Here is a 25,000-nt window from a genome sequence, read left to right as displayed (position 1 = left end):
AGCAGCCCTCGCGCACACACACACACACACACACACACACACACACACACAGATGAGCTCTCAGTCACGGCCCTGTGCTGCAGGGAGACCGGAGTGATGGAAGCAATAGTTAAGCCATTAAGGCAAACAATTGGCTCAAATTGAGAGGGAGAGAGAAAAGGGGGAGTTGGGGGAGGAGGAGGAGATGGCAGGAGTGGATCCACTCAAAGACTTAATCCCAGCCCCGGGACACACACACACACACACACACACACACACACACACACGCATACAGCTGCCGTCTGCTCTCAGTAACACCTTGTCAGTCCTGGCCGGGGGGGCGGGAGAGGGGGAGGAGGTGGTTGTAGAGGGGAGGAGGACGTTCAGTCCTTCAGAGGAGACGCTCCGTCCTCCAGACCTCCTCAGGCTCCTCCGCCCGTCACGTCTGACTTTTTTTTTTTTTTTTTTTTTTTTTTTTTTTTTTAATTTTCCTCCCCCCCGCCCCCGCTGTCTACGTTTCCACGGATCACGTTCATCGCTTCTGTCGCGTTTTTATTTTGTAATATTTATACTTTCACAACGAGGTTTGTGTTTTCTCATAAATTCCCACCGTAACTTTTTTGGAATTTTTTTTTCTATTTTTATAGAATTTTCTTCCTTATATTGAAGGAATTAATTGCCTACTCATATATATATATATTTTTTTTTTTACAGCAACAGGAAAGGAATTCTTTGCTGGTTGTTTTGTACATTCTTTCCTATGGTTAAGTAATAAAGTGTGTGTGTGTGTGTGTGTGTGTGTGGAGGGGCATTGGTAATATAACGCAAGATGTGAGTGAGCAAGCAATTGTTTTCTAGCAGTGCAATGTGTTTGATTGTACGTGTTTTAGCGTGTTACACAAGAGTTCATATTTTCTTGAGGTTTGTATTTTTCCTCATTTATTTTTGCAAATTTTTTCTCTATTTTTCTATAATTTTCTTCCTCATAGTTAAGAAGTTAATTGTGTATTTTTAAGTTGTTTTGTTCCAGCAACAGTAGGGGTTGCAAGTCCCTTCCTCATGGTTTAGTAATAAAGTGCATGTGTGGGTGTGTGTGTGTGTCTGTGGTATATTATGGGTTCACATTTCCTCAAGGTTTATATTTTATCACAATTTCCCACCATTGCATTTTTTGGAAATTATTTTCATATTTTTCTATAATATTCATCCTCATATTTAAGGAATTAATTGCCTATTTTTCAGTTGTTTTGTTCTAGCAACAGTAAGAGTTGAACATCTCTTCCTCATGGTTCAGTAATAAAGTGCATGTGTGTGTGTCCGTGCAACATTATGGGTTCATTTTTCCCTCAAGGTTTATATTTTCTCACAATTTTTTTGAATTGACATTTTTTGAAATTTTTTCTTTATTTTTCTATAATTTTCTTCCTTATATTTAACAAATTACTTGCTTATTTTTAAATTGTTGTTATTTTCACAGCAACAGTAAGGGTTGCAAATTCCAACCACATGGATAAATAATAATTTCTGTGTATTTATGTGTGGATTTTGGCCAATTTTCCAACATTCTTAAGCGCGTTAGCTCACGTCTCCAGATAACTCTTGGCCGTTCTAATCCGCGGCAACAAGACGTGCCTGTCATGGCCGCCGGCGTGAAGCCACTCATTGTTCGGGGCGAGCCGTGGAAGACGGCGGCCGTCGTGCCGGACAACGCCGCCGCTATTCGCTCCTCGCCGCCAACAATGAGGGATTGTCCCCCCCCTCCGTTCATTTCTCGGTCCGAGGCCTCTTCCTCCCCACCTGCCGGCGCCCTCCTCGGCACCCGGAGGGAGGGAGGACGGGCCGTCCACCCCCCGCCGCCGCCGCCGCCGCCGCCACCTCGCCATTTTCCCGGCGAGGAGCCCCGAGGACGGTTAGCGTCGCCTCCCGTCATGTCCTTCAAGTCCTTCCGAGACCTGGGCGTTTCCGCCGAGCGTCTTGGTTCGCTTTGCAAACGATGGATGTCCCGCGTCCAAAGGTCTGGCTTTTATTCTCCTCCCCTCCCTCCCTCCCTCTCTCTCTCTTTCTATCACGCTCTCCTAGCGCTGTCAGCTAGCCCGAGTTCGGGATTTGGGCTTTTCTTTTCCAAAATCCTAAAAGTCGTCCCGCCTCCCGCTGAGAGAGCAGAGGCGGGAATGTCGCATTTTTTCACGAAACCGGCTTTTCAGGCGCTTCTGAGGTGACCCGTGTGTGTGAGTGTGTGTGTTTTAGATGTTTGCGTACAGTTTCGGCCTCGAAACAGTGTCACACTTGTCCAGAATCAAATCAAAATGTATTATTACACAGTTATTTCACTGTAGTTACACAGTAATTACACAATGTAACTTTGGAAGACATTTTTAAAAAAGGCAAAATTAAAAAAATATCTTTACATAGTTATTTCACCGTAGTTACACAATGTAAATTTGGAAGACGTTTTTAAAAAATGTATTTTTTTAAAAATATATGTTTGTTTTGCAGAGATGTCTGAGATTTTGTCTGTGGACAACAAAGCAAAAATTGCAAAAAAAGAACACATGCAGATATGTTTGAAGATCAAAAGAGCTTAAACAGTTCCTTAGAGTCAATAACATCAATAAACAATAAAAACAGCAGACGGGATGTTCTGGATCTGAGAGGTTTTATGAAATAAAGAATAAACTTCTTGAAAGGTGCTGATAAAACACCTCAGGAAATGCCTTACAAACAACAAACAGTAGTAAATAAGTAAAATGTATATTTTTATGAATTTGTTTCAATCGGATGAAATTAAGGAATACAAGCATTCTGGATCTGGACCTTATTCCGGTTCTGGATCTGGTCTTGATCCGGATCGTCATTGGATTATGATCTGGATCTAGATTTGGTCTCGTTCTCTGATCCTGATCTGATTGTGGCGGCTTATCTGGAATGTGACCGGGATCTGAAACCAGTCTTGATCTGGTTCTTGAACTTGATCAACATCACAATATGGTTCTTACACTTGACTTGCATCCAGACTCGATCCAGATCATAGTCTAGATCCTGATTGTGATCTGAATCATGACCCGGATCCTTACTTGGATCTGGATTTCATCACAGTCTGAATCCTGATCCAATTCTGGATTGCGGTCTAGAGCTAGATGGTGATCTGAATCAGGATGTTGTCTTGATCTGGTCGTGGAATTACATCTGAATCACGGTATATTTCTGGAACTAGAACTGGATCAGATCTCTTTCCAGATGGTGGGCTAGATCCCGATAGTGATCTGAATCATCACCTGGATCTAGATTATAGATCTGGACCATGATGTAGATTGTGACCTGGATCTTGATATGGTTCTAGAACTGGTTCTGGATCCAGTCTCCATCCAGATTGTGGTCAGGATCCTCCTTGTTTACAGAATCATGATCTGGATTTGGATCTGGATCTGGTCTCGAAATGGAGCCTGACATGATTGTGGATGGTGATATGGATCGAGTCTTGATCTGGTTTGGGATGTGGATCTTGATCTTGATGTTGACAGTGATCGGCATGGGTTTCTGGATCTCGATCTGTTTCTAGAAACCACCTTGGTATCGCCACCTAATAGTGGTCTAGATTCTTATTATGAGCACAATCATGACCCAGATTCTAATCCAATTCTTGTATGAAAATGGAACCTGATCTGATTGTGATTTGGATCTGGTCTTGGATGACGATCAGAATCTGGATTGTGATCTGGATCTGGATTCAAATCTGTATTGATGTACTGATGTGACTATGAATTGCAAATTGGAATCTGGTCTTGGATCTGGATCTGAATCTGGTTTGTGATCTGGATCCGTACCATGATGTTAATGGTGTTTTGGTTCGGTCTCTGGATCTTGGTCTGTTTCTGGATACAGTGTCCTCTTTGATAGTGGTCTGGATCCTCATTGTGAACAAATTATGATCTGGATTTGAATCTGGAAACAGTCAGAAATCTGAACCTGACCTGATTGTGATATGGATCTGCTCTTGATCTTGATGTAAATAGTGATCTGGATCTATTTATCAATCTCGATCCGTTTTTGGGTCCAGTCTCCACCTGAACTTAGATCTGTATCCTCATTGTGGACAGAATCGTGATCCGGCTCTGGATCAGAATCCGCATTGGAACCCTGATCTGATTCCTGCTCATGATATGAATCTGGTCTTGATTGAATTTTGGCTCTGAATCCGGATTGCAAACTGGATCTGGATTTGGATCTCAATTAGGTCTGGCAACATACACAGATCTGATGGTGGGATAGTGAAACGCATCTGGTGTCGGATTTGGATCTGAATCCAGATTGCGAACTGGATCTGGATCTAGATCTGGATCCGGATTGCCATCTGGGATCCGGACCTCAATGTGTCTGGAGATCCGGATCGTTTTCTTCATCCGTTTCAGGATCCACTCTGCCGTTCCCTCCCTCCTTCCTCCTTTCCTTCCTCCCTGGCCCCCTCGCTTCCTAACTTTGAACGAAGGCGGAGACACTCGTGTCTCAATGCGATCGTCGCCGCGGCGATGGCCGATACGATGCGTTATTGAAAGGGTTGCCGGTCGTATTCCGGTTCTGACGGCGTCCTCCTTTCCCGTCCCCTCCGACAGTAACGGCACGGCGGGGAAGATGAACGGCGCCCTGGAGCACTCGGACCAGCCCGACCCCGACGCCATCAAGATGTTCGTGGGTCAGATCCCGCGCTCCTGGTCCGAGAAGGAGCTGAAGGAGCTCTTCGAGCCGTACGGCGCCGTCTACCAGATCAACATCCTCCGGGACCGGAGTCAGAACCCCCCACAGAGCAAAGGTAGGGACACACACACACACACACACACACACACACACACACACACACGTCAGCATCTGATTGGAGGGCCTTATGAGAGATGTGTAGTTCTTTTCTGTGATGTAACGGTTGCAAAGGTTTCCTTGCCTCCTTCCTTCCTCTGGTTGCTTCCTCTCTCCACTCCTTCCTTCGCACCTTCTTTCCTTCCTTGGTTCATTTTCTTCCCTAATTTTGATTCTCCCTTCCCCTCCTTCTTTTCTCTCTTTTTTTTCCATCCCTTTAATTTCCTCTTCTTTCTTTCTTTCTTTCTTTCTTTCTTTCTTTCTTTCTTTCTTTCTTTCCCTTTCATTTCCTCTCTCATCCCTTCCTTTCCTTTTCATTCCTTTCCTTTCCTTGACTTCCTTTCCTTTCTCTCCTTTCCTTTCCTTTCCTTTCCTTTCCTTAACAACCTTTCCTTTTCTTTCCTTTTCCTTTCCTTTCCTCTCTTTCCTTTCCTTGACTTCCTTTCCGTCCTTCCCTTTCTTTCCTTTCCTTTCTTATCCTTTTCTTTCTTTCCTTTCCTTTCTTTTCCTTTCCTTTCTCATCCTTTCCTTCTTTCCTTTCCTTTCCTTTCCTTTCCTTTCCTTTCCTTTCCTTTCCTTTCCTTTCCTTTCCTTTCCTTTCCTTTCCATTCCTTCCCTTTCCTTTCCTTTCCTTTCCTTGACACCATCAGTGTCCTCCCTCTGACCCCCCTCTTTAAGCCCCTCCCCCTCCGTTTTCACGGCGATGCTTTGCGGAAAGCTAGCGAGGAGGCCCCCCCGGGTCACAGCGGGGCCACCTCGTCTCTCCGGAGGGGAAAAAAAAAGAAACAAAGAAGAAAAAACAAGAATAAACGTGCAAAATCACAACTTTCGGGCGTCATTTGAAGACAATGGCGGCGCCGCTCTCACGCAGGCAATTATGTGGAAAAAAAAGGTGCGAAATTCTTGTTTTTTCTCCTTCTCCTCTCGCTCTCTTTCTTTCTTTCTTTCTTTCTTTCTTTCGTCTCCTGATGAATTTGTCAAGTGTGAAAGTAAACAATCCAGACGGATGGGCTGACAATGGCGTCGCCATATTAACAGGCGCGGTGGCGTCAGGGGGTGTCGAGGGGGTGGGCGAGGAGACATGACGCTTCCATCCATCTGTGAAACGCGTCAATGCCAGACGCGGCGCTGCTAAGCGTAGCGGCTAACGTCTCGGCGCCAACGTGCCGGAACGGAATAAAACACGATGACAAAGCGATCTCTAATTTTGGGCTGACAAAAAAAAAAGTAGGTGTTCGGTGTTCCAGCACGATGCGCGGTTGACGAGGGCGACTTAAAAACTCCTGGTTTGTTTCTTTAGCGACAAAAAAAAATGTATTTCTATATTATATTCAGGACTAGCAGGAAGTGAAATCCGTAGCCGCTAGCTAAAGCATCTGCTGGTCGGTCTTGTGTTGTGTTCAGGGAACAGCAATCCCAGTGGGAACTTAGTCCCATGCGTTAGTCCTTGAACTCATCGCAGCTTCCCTGAAACCTCTAACACACTCACCCTTTGTATATCCTCTAGATGATAACCGCTAACCCTAATTTGATGCTAGATTGTTCTTCTTTTTCTCATCTAACCACATGCTACATGCTACATGCTTCTTCCTCTTCTCATCCAACCACATCTAACATAGTCCCATGGTTAGTCCTTGAACCTATCGCAGCTTCTCTGAAACCTCTAACACTCTCACCCTTTGTATGTCGTCTAGATGATAACCGCTAACTCTAATTTGATGCTACATGCTTCTTCGTCTTCTCCTTTCGGCGTTTCCCTTCAGGGGTCGCCACAGCGAATCAACCTTCTCCATCTAATCTTATTCTCACCAACTACCTTCATGTGCTCCCGCAATACGTCCATAAATCGTCTCTTCCTCGAGACCTCCTGCCTGGCAGCTCCAATTCCAGCATCCGTCTACCGATATATCCACTATCCGTCTTTTGTGTATGACCGAACCATCTCAGTCTGGCTTCTCTGACCTTCTCTCCAAAACATCTAACATGTGCTGTTCCTCTGATACTCATTCCTGATCCTATCCATCCTGGTCACTCCCAAAGAGAACCTCAACATCTTCATCTCTGCGACCTCTAGTTCTGCCTGCTGTCTTTTGGTCATTGTAACAGTTTCTAGTCCAAACATCATCGCCGGTCTCACCACTGTCTCGTACACCTTTCCTTTTATTCTGGCAGATAGTCTTCTATCACATCGTACCCCTGACACTTTTCTCCACCCAACCTGCTTGAACTTGTGTCGTCACCTCTTTTCCACACTGTCCGTTGCTCTGGACTGTTGACCCTAAGTACCCGAAATCCTCCAACATCTTGATCTCCACTCCCTGTAGCCTCACCGTTCCACCCGACTTCCTCTTATTCACACATATATTCTCTGTCTTCCTTTCCTTTCCAGAGCATACCTCCACCTCTCTAGATTTTCCTCAACCTGTTCCCTGCTCTCACTACAGATCACAATGTCATCTGCAAATATCATAGTCCATGGAGATTCCTGTCTAACCTCATCTGTCAGCCTTTCTATCACCGCTGCAAACAAGAAGGGTCTCAGAGCTGATCCCTGATGGAGTCTCACCTCCACCTTGAACCTCTCTGTTACCCATACAGCACACCGCACCACTGTCTCACAGCGAGCATACATGTCCTGCACCAGTTGAGCATACTTGCTGAAAGCAGATTTTTTTTTTTTACATTTACACTAACATTTTCGTGGGAACCTTTTCTCATGACGAATCCTCAGACGGCTCTTTGAGACGTGTCCCCCTCCCCTCCCCTCCGTGTCCTGTTGTTGACTTCCCCGCCGGGTCATGTGTTGATCACGTGACCGATGCCATGAAAGACCCCATTCTGCCTGGCGCCCCATCATGTGCTTCGCGTTTAGCGTCCTTCCCAGGACGCCTCACGTCTTTCTTCCTTGTTTTTCAAGATTTTTTTTTTTTCCGTTTAACTTTCCTTGCCTTTTTTCAGACATCCATTCCTCATTTTCCGGTCAGTTTCTCATCTCAAACATGGATGTTTGCTAATTTTCAGGCCATCACATCTGACTCCACTGGTCATTTCCTGCTAATTTTTCGGGGCGTTTTATTAGCGATGTTTACGAGCTCGGCGGCTGCTTTTTAAATAATCCTGATTATTTTCAGGCCTTTTTTTCCAAACACATTTTCCGAGTTAATTGCTCCTTTGATGCAAATTTTCCCCGACTCAGGGATTCCTCCGCATTTCTCTTCCCGAGGTGTTTTTATTCTAAATTAGCGGCGTCTTTGTCGGCCGTCCGGGCCCAACGAAGCCGCTCCGGCGCCTCACTTGGCGCGTTTTCTCCTCTGTCTCCTTGTTTTTTTGTTTTGTTTTGTTTTTCTTTTTGGATGAAACAGCAGTTTGTGTGTAAAACCATTTGGTTCGTTAGCGTTAGTGAGCAAAACTTCCACCGACACCAGGGAAGTTTTATTTGGCTGCTCATTAGCCGGCGCTTCGGCCTTTCCGCCGTCGTCAGCAGAGAAAGCTGCAAAACAGGACGATTAGCCGTGAACCCGCGACTAAAGAGCCCCCTGAACATTTCGCGTATTTTTATATTTCACGTATTTTTCATATTTTTAAATGATTACGTACAGTTACCAATCTTAGATTATCATTTCTGAGCCTTTTCTGAGCCTTATTGGCTAGGGTTAGGGTTAGCCCACTTTAATTGACAGTGAATTTTTACATTACATTTTCACATGAGTTCATCATTTTTTTAATTTATGTGTACATTTTTTTTCATTTCAATTCAAATTTTGATTTTTTTTTTTTTGTCTGAAAGTCTTGCCAATTTGATTAGCATTTCTTCCTCCTTATTTACCAAGGTAAGATTCTACCGACTCTTCCGAGCAGTGCGTTTAATTTGAAAATAAAAAAATAAATAAAAACTGCTAATCTAATTAGCGCTATGAATTACCAAAGCTGCTATAAATTTAATAGGAAATGGGTTTAATCGGAATGTGACACACACACACGCACACACACACTCACACACACTCACACACACGCATTCGTGAGCTCAGGGGACCTCTGCCCTGAAGAATCGTCTCAGATATGGAGATAAAGAAATCCCCTCCGCTGACAGTAAAATCGGCCTAATTAGCTCCTCACTTCGGAACGCTGACAGTTTCCCTTTCACCGCCGCTCGTTTTTTTTTCGCCACACAAAAATTGTCTTAAAGGCTTTGCGAGGCTTTCAAACCGCCGTAGCGTGAATCATCGGCCCGCCGTCGCTCCCCCCCCCCCCCCTTACCTCCCCTTCGTCGGATTTACTCCATTTACCAGGCTCCCCTTTCTCCCGGCTAATGGCGCAGTTCTATCAACAGTGTCGAACATTTCGGCGGCGTGGTGGGCCGGCGGTCCGCACCGCCGCCTCACAGCGAGAAAATAAGGTTCCTTCCTCTCTGTGGGTGTTCTCCCGCCCTGGTTCTCTCCAGGTTCTCCGTTTCCGGTCCAAAAATTGTCAGGAGGTTCAGCGAAGAGCCTAATTTGTCAATCAATGTAAGCGGTTGGGGCTTTCAACAAATGATTGACAGCTGACTGGGCCGGGTTTAGCCCCGCCCCTTACCCAATGACAGCAGGGTAGGGCAGCCAATGAGATGGCTGCTTTTTTTTTGTTATTGTTTCAGCTAGCATGGTTGTTCGTTTCCATGTTGCTTTGTAGGATGATCAATTACTGATAATAGTCATATTAAATAAACAACATTAATAAATCACACTGTATTCAACAATAATCAAATAACCAATGACAGCAGGGTAGGGCAGCCAATGAGATGGCAGCTTTTTTTTTTTTAAATATGAAAATTTGTCATTGTTTCAGCTAGCATGGTTGTTCGTTTCCATGTTGTTTCATAGGATGATCAATTACTGATAAAAGTCATATTAAATAAACAACATTAATAAATGACACTGTATTCAACAATTATCAAATAACCAATGACAGCAGGGTAGGGCAGCCAATGAGATGGCAGCTTTTTTTTGTTATTGTTTCAGCTAGCATGGTTGTTCGTTTCCCTGTTGTTTCCTAGGATGATCAATTACTGATAAAAGTAATATTAAATAAACAACATTAATAAATGACACTGTATTCAACAATAATCAAATAACCAATGACAGCAGGGTAGGGCAGCCAATGAGATGGCAGCTTTTTTTTTTTTAAATTTGCAGATTTGTTATTGTTTCAGCTGGCATGGTTGTTCGCTTCCATGTTGTTTCATAGGATGATCAATTGCTGATAATAGTCATATTAAATAAACAACATTAATAAATGACACTGTATTCAACAATAATCAATATAGATTTCAACATGACTGAAAATTATTTGTTTTTGTCAAAATGTTCAGGTCATTTAATGCATATTTTAAGATAATTTAAGTAATTTGATGCATATTTCCAGCTGATTTAATCCATATATTGCGGTAATTCAATACCCATTTATGAGGTAATTTAATACATGCATTCCTTTAATTAAATGCATATCTTTGAGGGAATTTATTACATGGCATGAGTTTGATAGATTCAATTTAAATATTTAAATACAGGTGGTCTTCACTTCGTGGCAGGGTTTTGTTGTGAGGGGTCTGTCGCTAAGCAATTTCGTTTTTTGGCGAAATACCGTTTCTACCATTTACGTATGGTATTTGCATACGTATCGGCCATTTGTACTGTGCTATTTTACATATTTTACAGCCATTTGATTGAGTTATTGAATGCATATTGCAAGGTAATTAAAATGGTATATTAAGGTAATTCCATGCTTTTTTTTAGGATAATTAAATTTTTATTTTCAGGTAGTTCGGCGAATATTTTATGGTGATGAAATACGAATTTTAAGGACATTTACTGCATATATTATGTTAATTTAATACACATTTTAGGCAATTTAATAGATTTTTTTTTAGTAATTTGATGCATGTTTTGAGGTAATTTAATACATATTTTAGGGAAATTATCTCTGCGATTCTCATTGGTACTATCTTTTTTTTTGTTCATTATTCGAGCAAATTTCTTCCTATATTTAACTCATTTCTTCTCACCTTTTCATGCCGTTGCAACATTGGACGTGATTCCTGGTGTGTTTTTTTTTTTTTTTTTTTTTTGTATTTTTTTTCCATTTCCTTTCCCGCACTTCCTCCCTCTCTCTTTCTCTTTCCCTCTCTCTTTTCTCTCCAGTTCCAGAACCCCCGGGGTTAATTCATCCCTCTCCACCGTCTGAATCCTAATCCATCCATTTCCTTTCAACCGCGTCCCGATTGTAGTAAAATAGCGGCGTTCTGACATTGGACGGGGTCGGCCATGAATAAATTAGCCGTTAATTATCGGAGGAGGAAGATGAAGTGCGTGGCCCGCAGCACCCCGCTGCTGCACGTGCGCACGTACGTGCATGCGCAGCGACCCAGCTCCTCTGCGCCGCCTCTTCCGATCTGCTTTTTCCGCGCTAATCCGGTCATTTGGCGCCTTTTTTCGCTTCGCCGGCTGCCTCTATGTTGTTTTCTCTGCGACGCGATTGGACGGAAATACTCTTCGAGAAATGCATGGGAGGGGAAGGTAAACAAACATGGCTGACGAACGGCTCGCTGTCGCTGCTGGTTCTGCAGCTATCTGCTCTATCCTACATTACTATAGTCCAAATTGTTTTTGTCGGCCCCACCGCCTTCGCCATTCACATTTGTGCTAATTCCCATACGCTATTCCGGTGCCGCTTCCTGTGTCCCATCTCCCTCTTTTTCATTGGCTGTTGGCGATATGTGTTTGCATTCATTACACGCCATCTTTTTGAGTAACATGTTGATTGACAGCGCCTAAGGTTGGGTTGGATCTGTTCATTTCATACACTAATTGGTTTCTGTGCCCAACTAGCCACACCCTCAATGCCAGCTAGCCACTCCCACTGCCCCCAACTAGCCACTCTCTGTCCTCGAGTAGCCACTCTCACTGTCTCCAACTAGCTATACCCTCTGTTTCCAACTAGGTCGCCCACTTTCCTAGTTAGCCACACTGTCTGGCTGATACTAGCCTAACCCTCTGGTCCCCTATGAGCTACAACTACTGTCCCCAACTAGCCATGCCCACTGTCCCCTATTAGCCACGCCATCTGTGACAAACCAGCCACGATGTCTTTCTCCCAACTAGCCACATCCTCTGTGCTCAACTAAAGTCCCCCACTATCACCAACTAGCTACTTCCACTGTTCCCAACAAGCCATGCCCTCTGTCCCCCCTTTGCGACACACACTGTTCTAGCTAGCCACCCCCTTTTGGACCAATTAGCTACACCCTCTGTTACTGACTAGCCACACCCTTTGTCCCCTAGTAGCCACACCCTTTGCTCCCTACTAGCCATGCCCTCTGTCACTAACCAGCCACTTCCTCTGTCTTCAACTAGCCACTACGGCCGTTGAGGTTGGGTTGAGTCTAGCCATGCCCACTGTCGTAGCTAGCCACACCCCCAGTCTCCAAATAGCCACAACCTCTGTCCATAAACAAGCAACACCATTTATCCCCAACTTGCCACACTCACTGTCTCCAGCTACCCCTTCCCAGTATCCCCAACTAACAATGATGGATGTGTGTGTGTGTGTGTGTGTGTGTGTGTGTGGGTAAGGTCTGTTCCCCCACTGACCCCAACTAGCCACACTCACTGTCTCCAATGAGCCACGCCCATTAGCACTGATGGGCATGGGCGCGCCTGTGTGTGTCTGTGTGTGTGTGTGTGTGTGTGTGTGTGTGTGTGTGTGTGTGTCTGTGTGTGTGTCTGTGTGTGTGTGTGCTGACCAGGTCCATCTTGGGATCACGGATTATGTGACGACCAGCCACTCCCACTGACCCCAAGCCACACTCCCTGTCAACTAGCCATGAGCAGTATCCCCCATTAGCACTGATTGGTGTTTGTGTGTGTATGTGTGTGTGTGTGTGTGTGTGTGTGTGTGTGTGTGGGCGCGCGCTGACCGCGTCCAATTGGGGTCTTGGTGTTGATTTCATGGGTGTTCGAAGTTGACGGATGAGCGTGGGGGTAGGAAGCAGGAAGCAGGATGGGGGATGCAGGAAGCAGGAAGCAGTAAGTAGGAAGCAGGAAATGGGAAGCAGGAAGTCGGAAGAAGGAAGCAGGAAATGGGAAGGGGAGGCAGGAAGCTGGAAGTGGGAAGCAGGAAGTGGGAAGCAGGAAGTAGGAAGCAGGAAGGGGGAAGTGGGAAGTAGAAAGCAGGAAATTGGAAGGGGGAAGCCGGCAATGGGAAGCAGAAAGCAGGAAGCAGGAAGTGGCAAGCGGAAAGCAGGAAGTAGGAAGCAGGAAATTGAAAGGGGGAAGCAGGAAGTAGGAAGCGTGAAGCAAAAAATTGAGCAATTTGGCTTTTTTGGCACTGAGAGAAAGATAAAGATGGAGGGAAAGATAAAGACAGACGAAGAGCCGGAGGGGTAAACACAACAGCGCCCTCCCCTCCGCCACAACACAACCCCGAGCACCAATACGGCTCTGCCACCCCCCGCGTGTGTGTGTGTGTGTGTGTGTGTGTGTGTGTGTGTGTGTGCGTGCGTTTGTACGTGTTTGTGTGTGCATCATTTATCTTAATGATCCAACATGAGATGACACACATATGCACACATTCTCACACACACACACACAGAGACACACACACACACACACACACACGACGGAGTAAGTTTATTGTCTTCATTAACTGAGGTGGAGGTGGGGGGGTTATTGCTTAGAGGCCCTCAGAGGCTTTAAAAAAAGAAAACACACACACACACACACACACACACAAACACACACGTACACACGTGTGCACACACATCTATGGATATATGAAGCCGAGGAGCTTGAATTAGGTCATAATCCGACAGAACGTGTCTCAGGAGACGCGTGGAGTGAACGTTCTGGGCTTTCCTGAAGACATAATGTGAAAGAAGGTTCTGGTCCACCACTTGGTTCTGCCTGGTTTTCTCCATCTCTCCATCTTCTCCTTCATGATTTCTCTTCATCTCTTCATCCTTCCTTCCTGGTGCCTCTCCATCTTCTCCTTCCTGGTTTCTCTCATCCCTCCATCTTCTCCTTCCAGGTTTCTCTCCATCTTCTCCTTCTAGGTTTCTCTCCATCTTCTCCTTCCTGATTTCTCTCCATCCTTCCATCTCTCCATCCTGGTTTACCTCCATCTCTTCATCTTCTCCTTCCTCGTTTCTCTCCATCCCTCCATCATCTGGTTCACTGAATACTCGTCTATATCCTCGTCCATACGAACCTCTATATGTAGTCCTGTGATTGACAGCTGACCCTGCCCTGGTTAAACCCCGCCCCCTGCGAGAGCCGTGATTTGCCGACATGAGCCAATAGGAGGTGTGGAATACGGATGATGCAGGAGCTTCCGGTGTCGCTCCATGTTTTTGAAGATGTAAAACCTTCAAAATAAAAGTCCTGGATGAAAATCTGGAAAATAATTTTCCACCCCTCCATGATTCTCCGCTTAACTCCGCCTCGGATTATTTCGCGGCCGTTCCGGCGTCCACGTTGCCGTTCCGGCGTCCACGTTGCCCAGCCTTCCTCTCCCTTCCTCGCGGCGATCATCTGCTCCAACGGAGACGGCGAGCCACTCGTTGCATTCTTTTCCTAAAGCGCCGCGGCCAATTATACCGCTTTAACTAGATGTTAGCTTCTTTTTTTTCTCCTTAGCGATGCTACCCAGGCCCAATTAGAGAGCGGCTGCAGGTGGAATTTAATGGTGTGTGTGTGTGTGTCCGTGTGTGTGTGTGTGTGTGTGTGTATGTGTGTGTGTGCTGTTTGTATATTAGCATGCCTCGGCAGCGGTGAGAGTTGCCTGGTTAAAAGTTGCGGAGGTTTTTCTTTTTAAAGCCGCTTTGGTTTCTGTAGGTGGGGGCGGGGCTTGTGGAGATTCTCAAAAGGGGGCGGGGCTTACCTTATATGGTAAAGCTCTTTTGTTTTTCCTTTTTCTCCGTTTGGGTCTTTTTTTTTTTATTTCTTTTTTTCACGGGATTCTTGGGCGCCTCTTCTTGGCCAGGATCTAGCGTCGACAGGGATTAAAGCGCCAGCCAGCCAATCCCCCGAGGGGTTTGATGGCGTCCGCTCATCCGCTCGCCGTTTTTCTCTTCCCACCTGACAATCTGTTCTTTGTCGTCCTGTCAAGTCTTCCTTGTAGGTACCGTCATCCATGGCAAAAGTGTGTGTGTGTGTGGCGCCACATAGAGGTCACGGCTATTTATTTTTTTCCCTTTTCTTTGTAACTTGAGGCCACAGTTCAGTTATTTGGTGGCCACAAGATGGAGTGGCTTCACATTGGAACTCATGGGCCACAAGACGCTGTCCTTGGTTCTCTCCATGTTCTTCTACCTCGGTTCTCCATCTTCAGTCCAAAAACAGTCTGTAGGTGTGAATGAGTGGGTCATTGGTTGGATGTCTCTACACCTGGCACTGTGATTGACAGCTGACCCCTGTGATTGACAGCTGACCCTTGTGATTGACAGCTGCCCCTTGTGATTGACAGCTGCCCCTTGTGATTGACAGCTAACCTGTCACTGCTTGAAGGAATGAATGAGTGCCGCCCCCCTTCCACGTGTTTCCCTTATCATCACGCCCCCCTGTTGCCACGGCGAATGCTATTTTTTCATCATTCCCACTTCATGTTGTGCAGGATGTTGTATGTCTCCATGGCGACGACTCGCGGATTCTAAGCGACCGCCGTGGCCTCGCTCCGATCAGCCAAGGGACTCTCTCGTGGCCTTTTCTTCTTTTTTTTTCAGTAAATTACATCATGAACCCCCCCCCCACACACACACACACACACACAAACACACACTCCCAGCGCACACGTTTGCATCAACCAATCAGAATGTAGAATTCTGCAACTCCTCCCTCAGGTGGCCGGTTTAAATCCTGGTGGGATTTTTTTCTCACTGACACACATCTTGCTCTTTGCACACGCACACACACACAGACATATTAGGGTCTAACAGTGTGTTCCCAGGTGTGTGTTTTTGTGCGTCCCTCTCCAGAGTAGTGTGTGTATTATCCCCCCCTCCCTTTTCTGTTCCACTTGGCCTTCAGATAAATATTTGGGTTTTGAGACAAAGACACACAAAATGGGTCCAAATAGACGGTGAGGTCTTATTCACACCCGTGTGTGTGTGTGTGTGTGTGTGTGTGTGTGTGTGTGTGTGTGTGTGTGTGTAAGCCTTTTCTTTTTTTTTTTTTTGTAACCTGTTCAAGGTTAAAACTGCTATGTTTCTTTGAGGAAAATTCACACACATACACTAACACACATATACACACGCACACACACAGTGAAAATAATACACTCAGATTTGTGCGCGCGTGTGTTCTGACTTTTAAGCAGGTTGTACCTGCAGGGAGTGTGTGTGTGTGTGTGTGTGTGTGTGTGTGTGTGTGTGTGTGTGTGTGTGTGTGTGTGTGTGTGCATGTGAAGTCCAGTCCCGGTGCTCTTTGATCCTCCCCCTGACAGCCCACCACCTGGGACGATTTCGCCACGCCACACCTGGCTACGCTACGGGAATCACAACCCCTCCTCCACACACATACACACACACACACACACACACATTATATGCTTTTAGAATAGCTAATGCTAACAACAAAGGCTAACCCTCACGTGTATGCATATATGCAGGAATCCTTCGCGGAAAAAAAAAATCCTGAATCACGATTCCGGCCGTAGCGCCGGCTGCTAACCCCGTCATACAGCGCCATTGGAATCGCTAATCGCACCCGAGGGGCCACAGGAGCAGCGACGGCGGCGGCGAGGGCGGGAAAGGAATTATAATGGATTTGTAAAAGTACGCGGTGCATTTGCGGGATACTCTGGCGTGCGCTAGGTAGTGCGGACAGGAGGTAGAGCGAGCCAGGGGTCGGGAACCAGCCGCACGCCGCTTCACATCACCTGGCCGCCCACCGCGATTTCCAAGTGTTTCTCAAAGCGGCCACTAGGGGGCGCCAAAACGCACACAGGCGTTTTGAAAACACCTTGAAGAAATCTCAGTTTCTAGAAATAGTAACTAGTCATAGCAATTCTAGTAAAAGTAGTTGTTGATCAGATTGAACCTCAGGGTTTGTTTTATTGTTGATTTCTTTCCAACTTGGTCATTTCAAAGTAATGTGATGTTTAGGTCGTGAGTTGTGAAGGAGACGGTCTGGATATGTTCAGGAGATGTTTAGTAACCATTCAGGAGATGTTCAGATTGTCTCTGGAGATGTTGTATGTGGAGGTACATCCCCTCCCAAACTCCTTCCTTCCGATAAATTCTTGCAAATGTTTCCGTCTGTTTCCCTTTTCTGGAGCAGACGATTAGTTTTTTGGGGCAAAGCCCAAGTTGAGAGTCACGCCTGTCAACACACACACACACACACACACACACACACACACACCGCATCACCACACGGGTCACGTCTGTGGCGCCAGGCTCGGGGCCAACTGTTGAACGGCGGCGGCCCTCCGGCGTGCGCGGCGGGTTTCACATCCATTTCGCTCCCAGCCTCATCGGAGGGACTTTGGGACCGGGGATGCTAAAGCGGCTCCAGATGCTCGCCGTTGGATCTCACTGAGATTGAGCGGGAACCGGTGAGCGGCGCGGAGGTGGGGGGGACTGCGAGCGCCGCGCTGTTAGCGGCGCCGGCATGCGAGACAAAAGCGAGTGTAAACAAAAGGCCAATGGGTGGCGTTTAGCAGGAAAAACAAAGATGGAGGGAGATAAATAGATTTATTTATTGATTTAAAGCAGGACCTGAGGGCCCGAATTACCTAATACATGAAAAAAAAATGAAAAAAAAAATCTTTTTTTTTAATTTAGTTCTTTAATGTTGTATTATTGACATGTTATAACACGTTATTACATGTAATAACATGTAATAACATGCCTCCAATCAGCTGGTCTCTTCCTTGTCCTCATTTGAGTACTCAAATGGGTGGTGAACAAGTTTCTCCGACGCTCTGCAGGGATTATGGCGAGGAGGGGGCCGCGCCGCCGCCGCCGCCATGTTGATAAAAAAAAAAAAAATAAGAGCTTTGGAGTCCGTGATTGACAGCTGAGCCGTCGGGGGTTAAGCCCCGCCTCCTGCGCCGGCAACAGCTGGGATTGGCCCCTTCGGTTCCTGTATCATACCTTTCACAAATGACACACACATTTATAATCAAAAGGTCAAAGGTCAATATCGGAAAGGTTGTGACGATAAAAACAGCGATAATCAATAAGAGTATGGATGATTATTGATTACCCTGCAGATGATGTTACGCCCAAGCGGAGGTTGCTGAAATCACGTTGAAGTAAAATTGGTGAAATTGCTTTAATTCTATTTATTGACGTGTAAAAGAGGGAGCGGTGCCCGGAGGTGTCAGGGAAGGCGGCGCCCGTCCATCGCAATCCACCGGTCCATCTGTGAACCAACAAACCAGAACGCGGCAGGACGGCGGGCGTCCGTAGAAACCGCAGATCGCGAGGAGAGAATGAGGGAGCGGTAAATGAATGAGTAAGTGAGCGAGCAGCTGTTTGACGGAGCGGAGACTAATGACGAGGCAGCTGTGTGTGTGTGTGTGTGTGTGTGTGTGTGTGTGTGTGTCTGCCGGCGGGCCGGAGCTTTCGGTGCAGAGAGGACTCAGTGGTCTCGCTGGCTGAGGACCTGGAGGAAGCAAACTAGAAGTGAGCCAGAAACCTGCATGTAATAGGCGTGTAATTACATAGTAATAACATTGTAATTGCATAGTAATTAACAATTAACTGATTTCCTTTGAGGGGAAAAAAAAAGTATCCGGAAACACTTGTTTTTTAAGAACTTCCCTCAACGTAAGAAGGAAATGACTCAAGCACACACACCTGGATAAATAATTGGGAATCCGCGAGGTCTCGGTGAGGGTGTGACGGGGCCGCCGCCGTCTCCGTGACAACAGGCCGGGAGGGGTCAACGAACCAGAGGGAGTCTTTTTTTTTTTTTTCTCACCCGTCTCCCCCTCCTCTTCCTCCCCCAGGCTGCTGTTTTGTCACGTTCTACACCAGGAAAGCTGCCCTGGAGGCGCAGAACGCCCTGCACAACATCAAGACCCTAACAGGGGTGAGTGTGTGTCCTCCATTCTGCTCTAATCACACACTCGCAGCCGGGGCCCCCGAGCCTGGCGTGCATGTGCGTGTGTGTGTGTGTGTATGTGTGTGTGTGTGTGTGTGTCGAGATTGCCGCGCTGCATTCACATGTGTGTAAAAGTGACCAAGTGAGCAGGTGAGGAAAGGGGTGTCGCCGTCGGTTGACTCCTTAATTATGCACTAATAACAAAAGAATTTAAGCTTAATTTTTTAAGATTTTTTTAATTTTTATTCATTTATTTATTTATTTATTTATTTATATTTTTAAATGGGTATTTTTAAATGGGTATTTTTAAGTGTTTTTCTCTCTTGGGTTAAACTGTTGCCTCACTCTTTTCTGTAATAACTTTGTAATTTTGCAAAACAAATCTTATTTTTTTTCAAGATTTTCAAAATTTCAAATATTTTCCAGGAATGTTTTTTTTTCGAGTTTTTTTAACACGTTTCTCTCATCTTTAACTAATTTTCGGGTTGTATTCTCACCTCCCTCTGTTCTTCGGGTCTAATAACTAAGTAATTATTCACTAAAAAAAAAAAGGAAATGAAACAACATTTTTTTCAAGATTTACGCAATTTTTGATATTTTCAAGGAATGGCTTTTTAGGTTTTTTTAATTCAATTTTTAAGTGTTTCGCTCATCTTTAAGTCATTTTTGGGTTGTATCCACGCCTTACTCTGTTCTTCATCTGTAATAACAGGTAATTATGCAGTATTAACAAAAAATATCATGTTTTTTAGAATTGTATTTTTACGCAAGGAATGGCTTTTTAGGTTTTTTTAATTCAATTTTTAAGTGTTTCGCTCATCTTTAAGTCACTTTGGGGTTGAATTCTTGCCTTGCTCTGTTCTTCAGCTGTAATAACTAAATAATTATGCAGTAAAAAAAAAAAAAAAAACATGAAAATGAAAAAAATAAATTTTCTAAAGTTTTTCCAGATTTTTTTATATTTTCAGGGGATATTTTAAAGTGTTTTTTCAGTTTTTTTCTCTCATTTTAAGTCATTTAGAAGTCTCTTATTCACGAAGCAGTTTCACATACAAGGAATTTATATTCAATTATATTATTATTTTTTAATTTAAATGTAACATTTAAAAATAAGGGTGGTGCAGCATCAGCAAAGTTGTTAACCTTATTTTGGATTTTGGATTTTTTTTTTAACTAAGCTGATTATAAATAGATTATCAATAATGTCGCTCGTTGCTTCTCTCCTCAAACAAATAGATGATTAATTTCTATACAGTGAAACAACCACTTCGGATAAATTGACATATGAATAAAGGAATAATCCAACATAAAAATAATTTTAAAAAGATAGATAATAAAAATGATGATGATAATAATGATATAAATCATTTAATATTCTTTCATCCACAAAATGTTTTGCATTCACTGCTGACATTAATTGATATCATTCCCCAGAGCTAAGGTGGCTAATGCTATCTCACAGGAGCTAGCATGTAGCGTTAGCAAAGAGTAAATAAGACTCGTGTGACACGAGGGTGAAACCATGAATATGTGAATGTGGACGGTAGTACAGATGATTTCTAGTTGTTCAGGGACACAGACGTGGGTTAGACGTTAATGTTAGCATAATTTTTAAGTATCTACAGGAAGTAGTTGTTAGTATTGGTAATATTTTAAGACTGTTTTTGCTGGTGCAAGGGGAACACTGACTGCCCCTTTGCAAACAAAATGACTTGTTTGTTGCTAAAGTATACAAGTGAGTGGTCATAGGATTAGCTGCTAGCATTAGCATTGTGTTGTAGTCTTATCAGTACGGTTTGGCATTCTTTGCATGGGGTACAAGGTCACTGTCCTGGAGGGCTTAATTTGGGGATAGACCCAAAACATGAACCACAAAGATGCCAACGTTGTTGATACTCTGCAGAGAGGGTCTAATAAGCTAATACGTTAGCTGCTAGCTTTATCATTGTGCTGTCACCTTTGGACAGTCTTTGCACAAGGGTCACAAAAGCATCGAGAACTTGATTTGGAGCTTGAGCCGCAAACAGACTAATGTCGTTGATAATTCTGATAATACATTTTACTCAAGGTGCCTTACATCTCGTGGAGAGATTCTACGAAATGGGCTAGCTGCTATCATTAGCATCGTCTTGTAGTCTTATTCGTGCTGTCAGACATTATCTATATGGTGGTTACATGAACATCATCCTGGAGGGCTTCTTTGGAGCTTGACTCAAAACATGAGCTGCAAAGGCACCAATGTCATTGATACTTCCAGCGGAGATGGTCTAAGAAGTGGGCTAGCTGCTAGCGTTAGCGTTGTGCTGCAGACCTATTAGTACTTTGGACACTCTTTGCACAAGGGTTACGAGAGCAACACCCTAGCGAACCTTATTTGGAGCTTGAGCCATAAAGATACTAATGTCGTTGATAATAATACATTTTATTCAAGGCGCCTTATGTCTTGCGGAGAGGGTCAACAAAATGGGCTAGCTGCTATCATTAGCATTGTGTTGTAGCCTTATTCGTACCATCGGAAACACTTTTGCATGAGGGCACAAGCGCACTGTCCTGGAGATCTTCATTTTGAGCTTCATTCAAAACATGAACCTCAAAGGTGCTCATGTCATTGATACTTCCTGTTGAGACTCAGAGTTTGGCTAGCCGCTAGCCTAGGGATCGTATTGTAGTCTTAACAGTTCTGTTGGGCATTCTTTGCATGAGCACATGAGTTACAAGAGCACTGTCCTGAAGACCTTCATTTGGACCTTGACCCAAAGCATGAGCTGCCAAAATCCCAACGTCATTGTTGCCATTGCAGAGAGGGTGTAAGAAGTGGGCTAGCTCTAGAGTTAGCATCAATGTTGTGGTCTCATTTGTATCATGAAGGTAATATTTGTAATCAGGGAAAAAGGGCGGCATCCTGATGGCACATAATTAGCTGCTCCCTAAAACTAAACCCCTGTAGATGCAAATTTAGCCACTAATAACTACTTGCTAGCAGTTCCAGAAGGAGGGCAGCTGCTCCCATTAGCATCGGTTTGTGATCTCGGTATCAACGCGCACTTCCCGCCGGGCCGTCCCCGCCGGGTTTTTGTTGTCGGACGTTTGACAGGTGCTCAAAGAAAACAAAGATGTAGGCGGAGCGCGCTCAAAGAGCAAAGAGGATCAGACTGAAAGTCGTGAAAAAAAAGCGGCGCGGCGACGAGGAGGGCGAATTAACCGGCGAGCGAAACAAAAGGAGAGAGGAAATCAGGCGAGGGGTTACCAGGCGGGCGTCGGGGGAGGGGAGGGGTGGTGACAGGAAGGAGGCGGAGCCGAGAAGTCGAAAAAAAAAGAGGCGCTAACAGCCTGCAGCTTGGCGAAAAAAAAAACAAAAAAAACCAAATAACCGCTTATTAACACCCGAGCGGCGTGCACGTGGGCGCTCCACGGAGGCGTGAAGGTGTCCGTCAAAACCGGCCGATGCAAAAAAACAACTCAAAAGATGCTAAAGTTCCCTTTCGGTAAATCACTGCGCGTTGCGCGCGCGTTATCGATGTGTCTTCATTTATACCGATCCGCTTTAATACCGGAGAGGGAAAACACAGATTATTTCGGAAGCATAATTACGACGTGCTTTTATTGTGAAAAACAGAAGACAGAACATGGTTCCTGCAGGAGCGGCTAACGCCTCCCTCGCTAGCCGTAAAAACAAATAAAAACCAAATGAGGCTCGCTTCGCGCCGCTTTCCCGGACTTTTAATTCTCAACGCCGTTTTTACCCCCGCACGACGGGGGAAAAACACAAAGAGCGGTGCGGGAGGGGGGGCGGGAGGAATTTTTAAAAAAAAAATAAATAAAAGCGTGAAAATAATTAGCAGCTTATTTGATCTTCACATCTGAGCAGGCGTTCACCTTCGTCTTCCTCCGTCGAACGCCGCCGCAACCCCGAGACGAGCCAGAACCGGCGACCATGACAGCGGGGTTCAGCCGGCTTCCTTCTAATGACCTGCTAATGAAGCGCGTGTTTGTCACACACACACACACACACACACACACATACACACACTTGCACAGCAATCCCCCACCAAGCAGAACATGTCTATCGTCCGAAAACACGCTTGGCCTCCCCCGCCGCGCCGCCGCCGCCTGCTGGGCACATGACACACTCGCACACACACACACACATACACACACACACACACACTTTTTCACTTTGTTTAATCTCCCCCCCCTTCCTGACACACTCAGATTCCCACCCTCTTTTTTGAACACACACAGACACAACTTTGAAAATTTTAATATATATATATATTTATATATTTATAATTATAAATCCTGATTAAAAGGAAACGGAGGCATTTTCAAAGTAAAGCGACGGATTGGAGGCTTTGAGTTTAATGAGCTTTATTTAAACGTTTGTGTTTTTTAAAGATAATGAATCTCAATTAACGTGACAAGAGTGTGTGTTTGTGTGTGTGTGCATAAATTTATGTGCCTCACAGATGACAGATATATACAGTATATATTGGATCAGTTGACTATTTTAGTTTGCGAGCTCTATCCCGGGGATCAATAAACCACTAACTTAAATGACAAATTTAATTAAAGGAATGACCTTTTCATTTTTCTTTTATTTCATTGTGAAACATTTTTCTTTTTTGTTTTAATCTTTGTTGAATTTGTCCCCCATGGACAACCATCAGACGTTTAGTTTCAGAATATAACTGAATAAAATCGAATAATATAGCATAGAACAGTAGTTTCATTACAAAAATGTGTTACATTGTGCACGGAATTAAGCTGTATCGCTTATTACCAGCACTTGTTGACAAGAAATTATTAGCAATACTGTGTAACAAAAAAGGTACAAAAATAATAATGATAAAAACAAAAATAGTATTATTATTATTATTATTATAATTGTTGTTGTTGTTGTTGTTGTTGTTATTATTATACACAGAGGAAGACATTGTAGAAGGTGATATTACAGCAGTTAAATAGATACTAGATAATATTACCAATATAATTTCATTATTCAAACTATTAATGTCTCTTATGTGGTATTTTTTGTCAATTTTAAACATATATATATATATATATATATATATATATATATATATATATATATATATATGCATTTAATTAGTCCTACATATAGTCTTCCTTGACCAAAGTTTTCCAGTCCCTAAGTTACTTGACGGTTATTTATGTATTTATTTATTTTATAATTTAATTCATTCATGTATTTACCTTAATCATTTGTTTATCGATTTGACATATTTTATTAATTTATCTATTTATTTATTCATTGCACAGTTCAGCAAATAACTTGACATTAACTAACTCCAAGAAGGTCCGGTGCAAACCAACGCAAGGCGCTCACACACACACACACACACACACACACACACACACACACACACACTCAGCCCATCAATCCAGACTGTCTGATTGTTTTTGTTGTTCCCCTTTTTTTTTTGTTTTTTTACGCTAAATTGAACTCTCATTAAAGTCTGACAGGCGTCTGTCTGTCCGAGGAGGCCGGGAGGTGCAGGTTTTATGAGGGGGGCTGATCCGGGACGTGTCCTCTGGAGTGCCCTCCAGCTCTGAGGAGTTCACGCCTTCATCCTCCCTTTTCTTCTCCGTCTCGCCCTCTTTTTTTTCTCACTCCTGCCCAAACGGGGATGAAAAGCCCCTTTGATTCAACGTTTTTTCTTTTTTTCTTCTCAAGGATGTTTCACTCCGGGCGCAGCTAGTGTGTTTGTGTGTGTGTGTGTGTGTGCGTGTGTGTGTGTGTGTGGGTTGGGTCGGGTTCAGACGAAGCACACGCACACACACACACACACACACACACACACACACACACACACACACACACTGTCCTTCATGTTGATGGATCAGAGCGTTTGTCAATCGCCATGAAACTTGATAAGAAACACAGGCCTCATTAAAAAAGACACCGCTGAACTGAGACCACACACACACACACAGACACACACACATACATATGTGCACTCATGCATGTGAGACAGATATTCATATATAGCATATACATCTCTTTATTCACGTGTACCCACACACACATACATGAAAACAAGCATAAACACACGGACATGCATAAATTAGAT

At 44.4% G+C, this 25,000-nt stretch overlaps 1 protein-coding gene across 16 annotated transcripts in view; it reads left to right on the top strand.

Annotated features, from left to right (window-relative positions):
* The window catches only part of celf2 (cugbp, Elav-like family member 2), a 193,208-nt gene that overhangs the window by 117,151 nt on the left and 51,057 nt on the right, over nt 1-25,000 (top strand). For all 16 annotated transcript variants that reach the window (XM_086146556.1, XM_086146561.1, XM_086146562.1 and 13 more), the window contains 2 exons: nt 4,590-4,786; nt 18,814-18,896. In XM_086146556.1, the coding sequence (XP_086002682.1) occupies nt 4,590-4,786; nt 18,814-18,896 (280 nt within the window). The remainder of the gene's footprint in view (nt 1-4,589; nt 4,787-18,813; nt 18,897-25,000) is intronic.

Source organism: Fistularia commersonii, chromosome 5, assembly GCF_037954325.1.
Source record: "Fistularia commersonii isolate RoL2024-O1a breed Wild chromosome 5, RoL_Fcom_v1.0, whole genome shotgun sequence".
In the NCBI taxonomy this organism is placed as follows: Eukaryota; Metazoa; Chordata; class Actinopteri; order Syngnathiformes; family Fistulariidae; genus Fistularia; species Fistularia commersonii.
The sequence above is the reverse complement of the archived record's forward strand: the minus strand, read 5'-3'. Positions and strand labels throughout refer to the sequence as shown.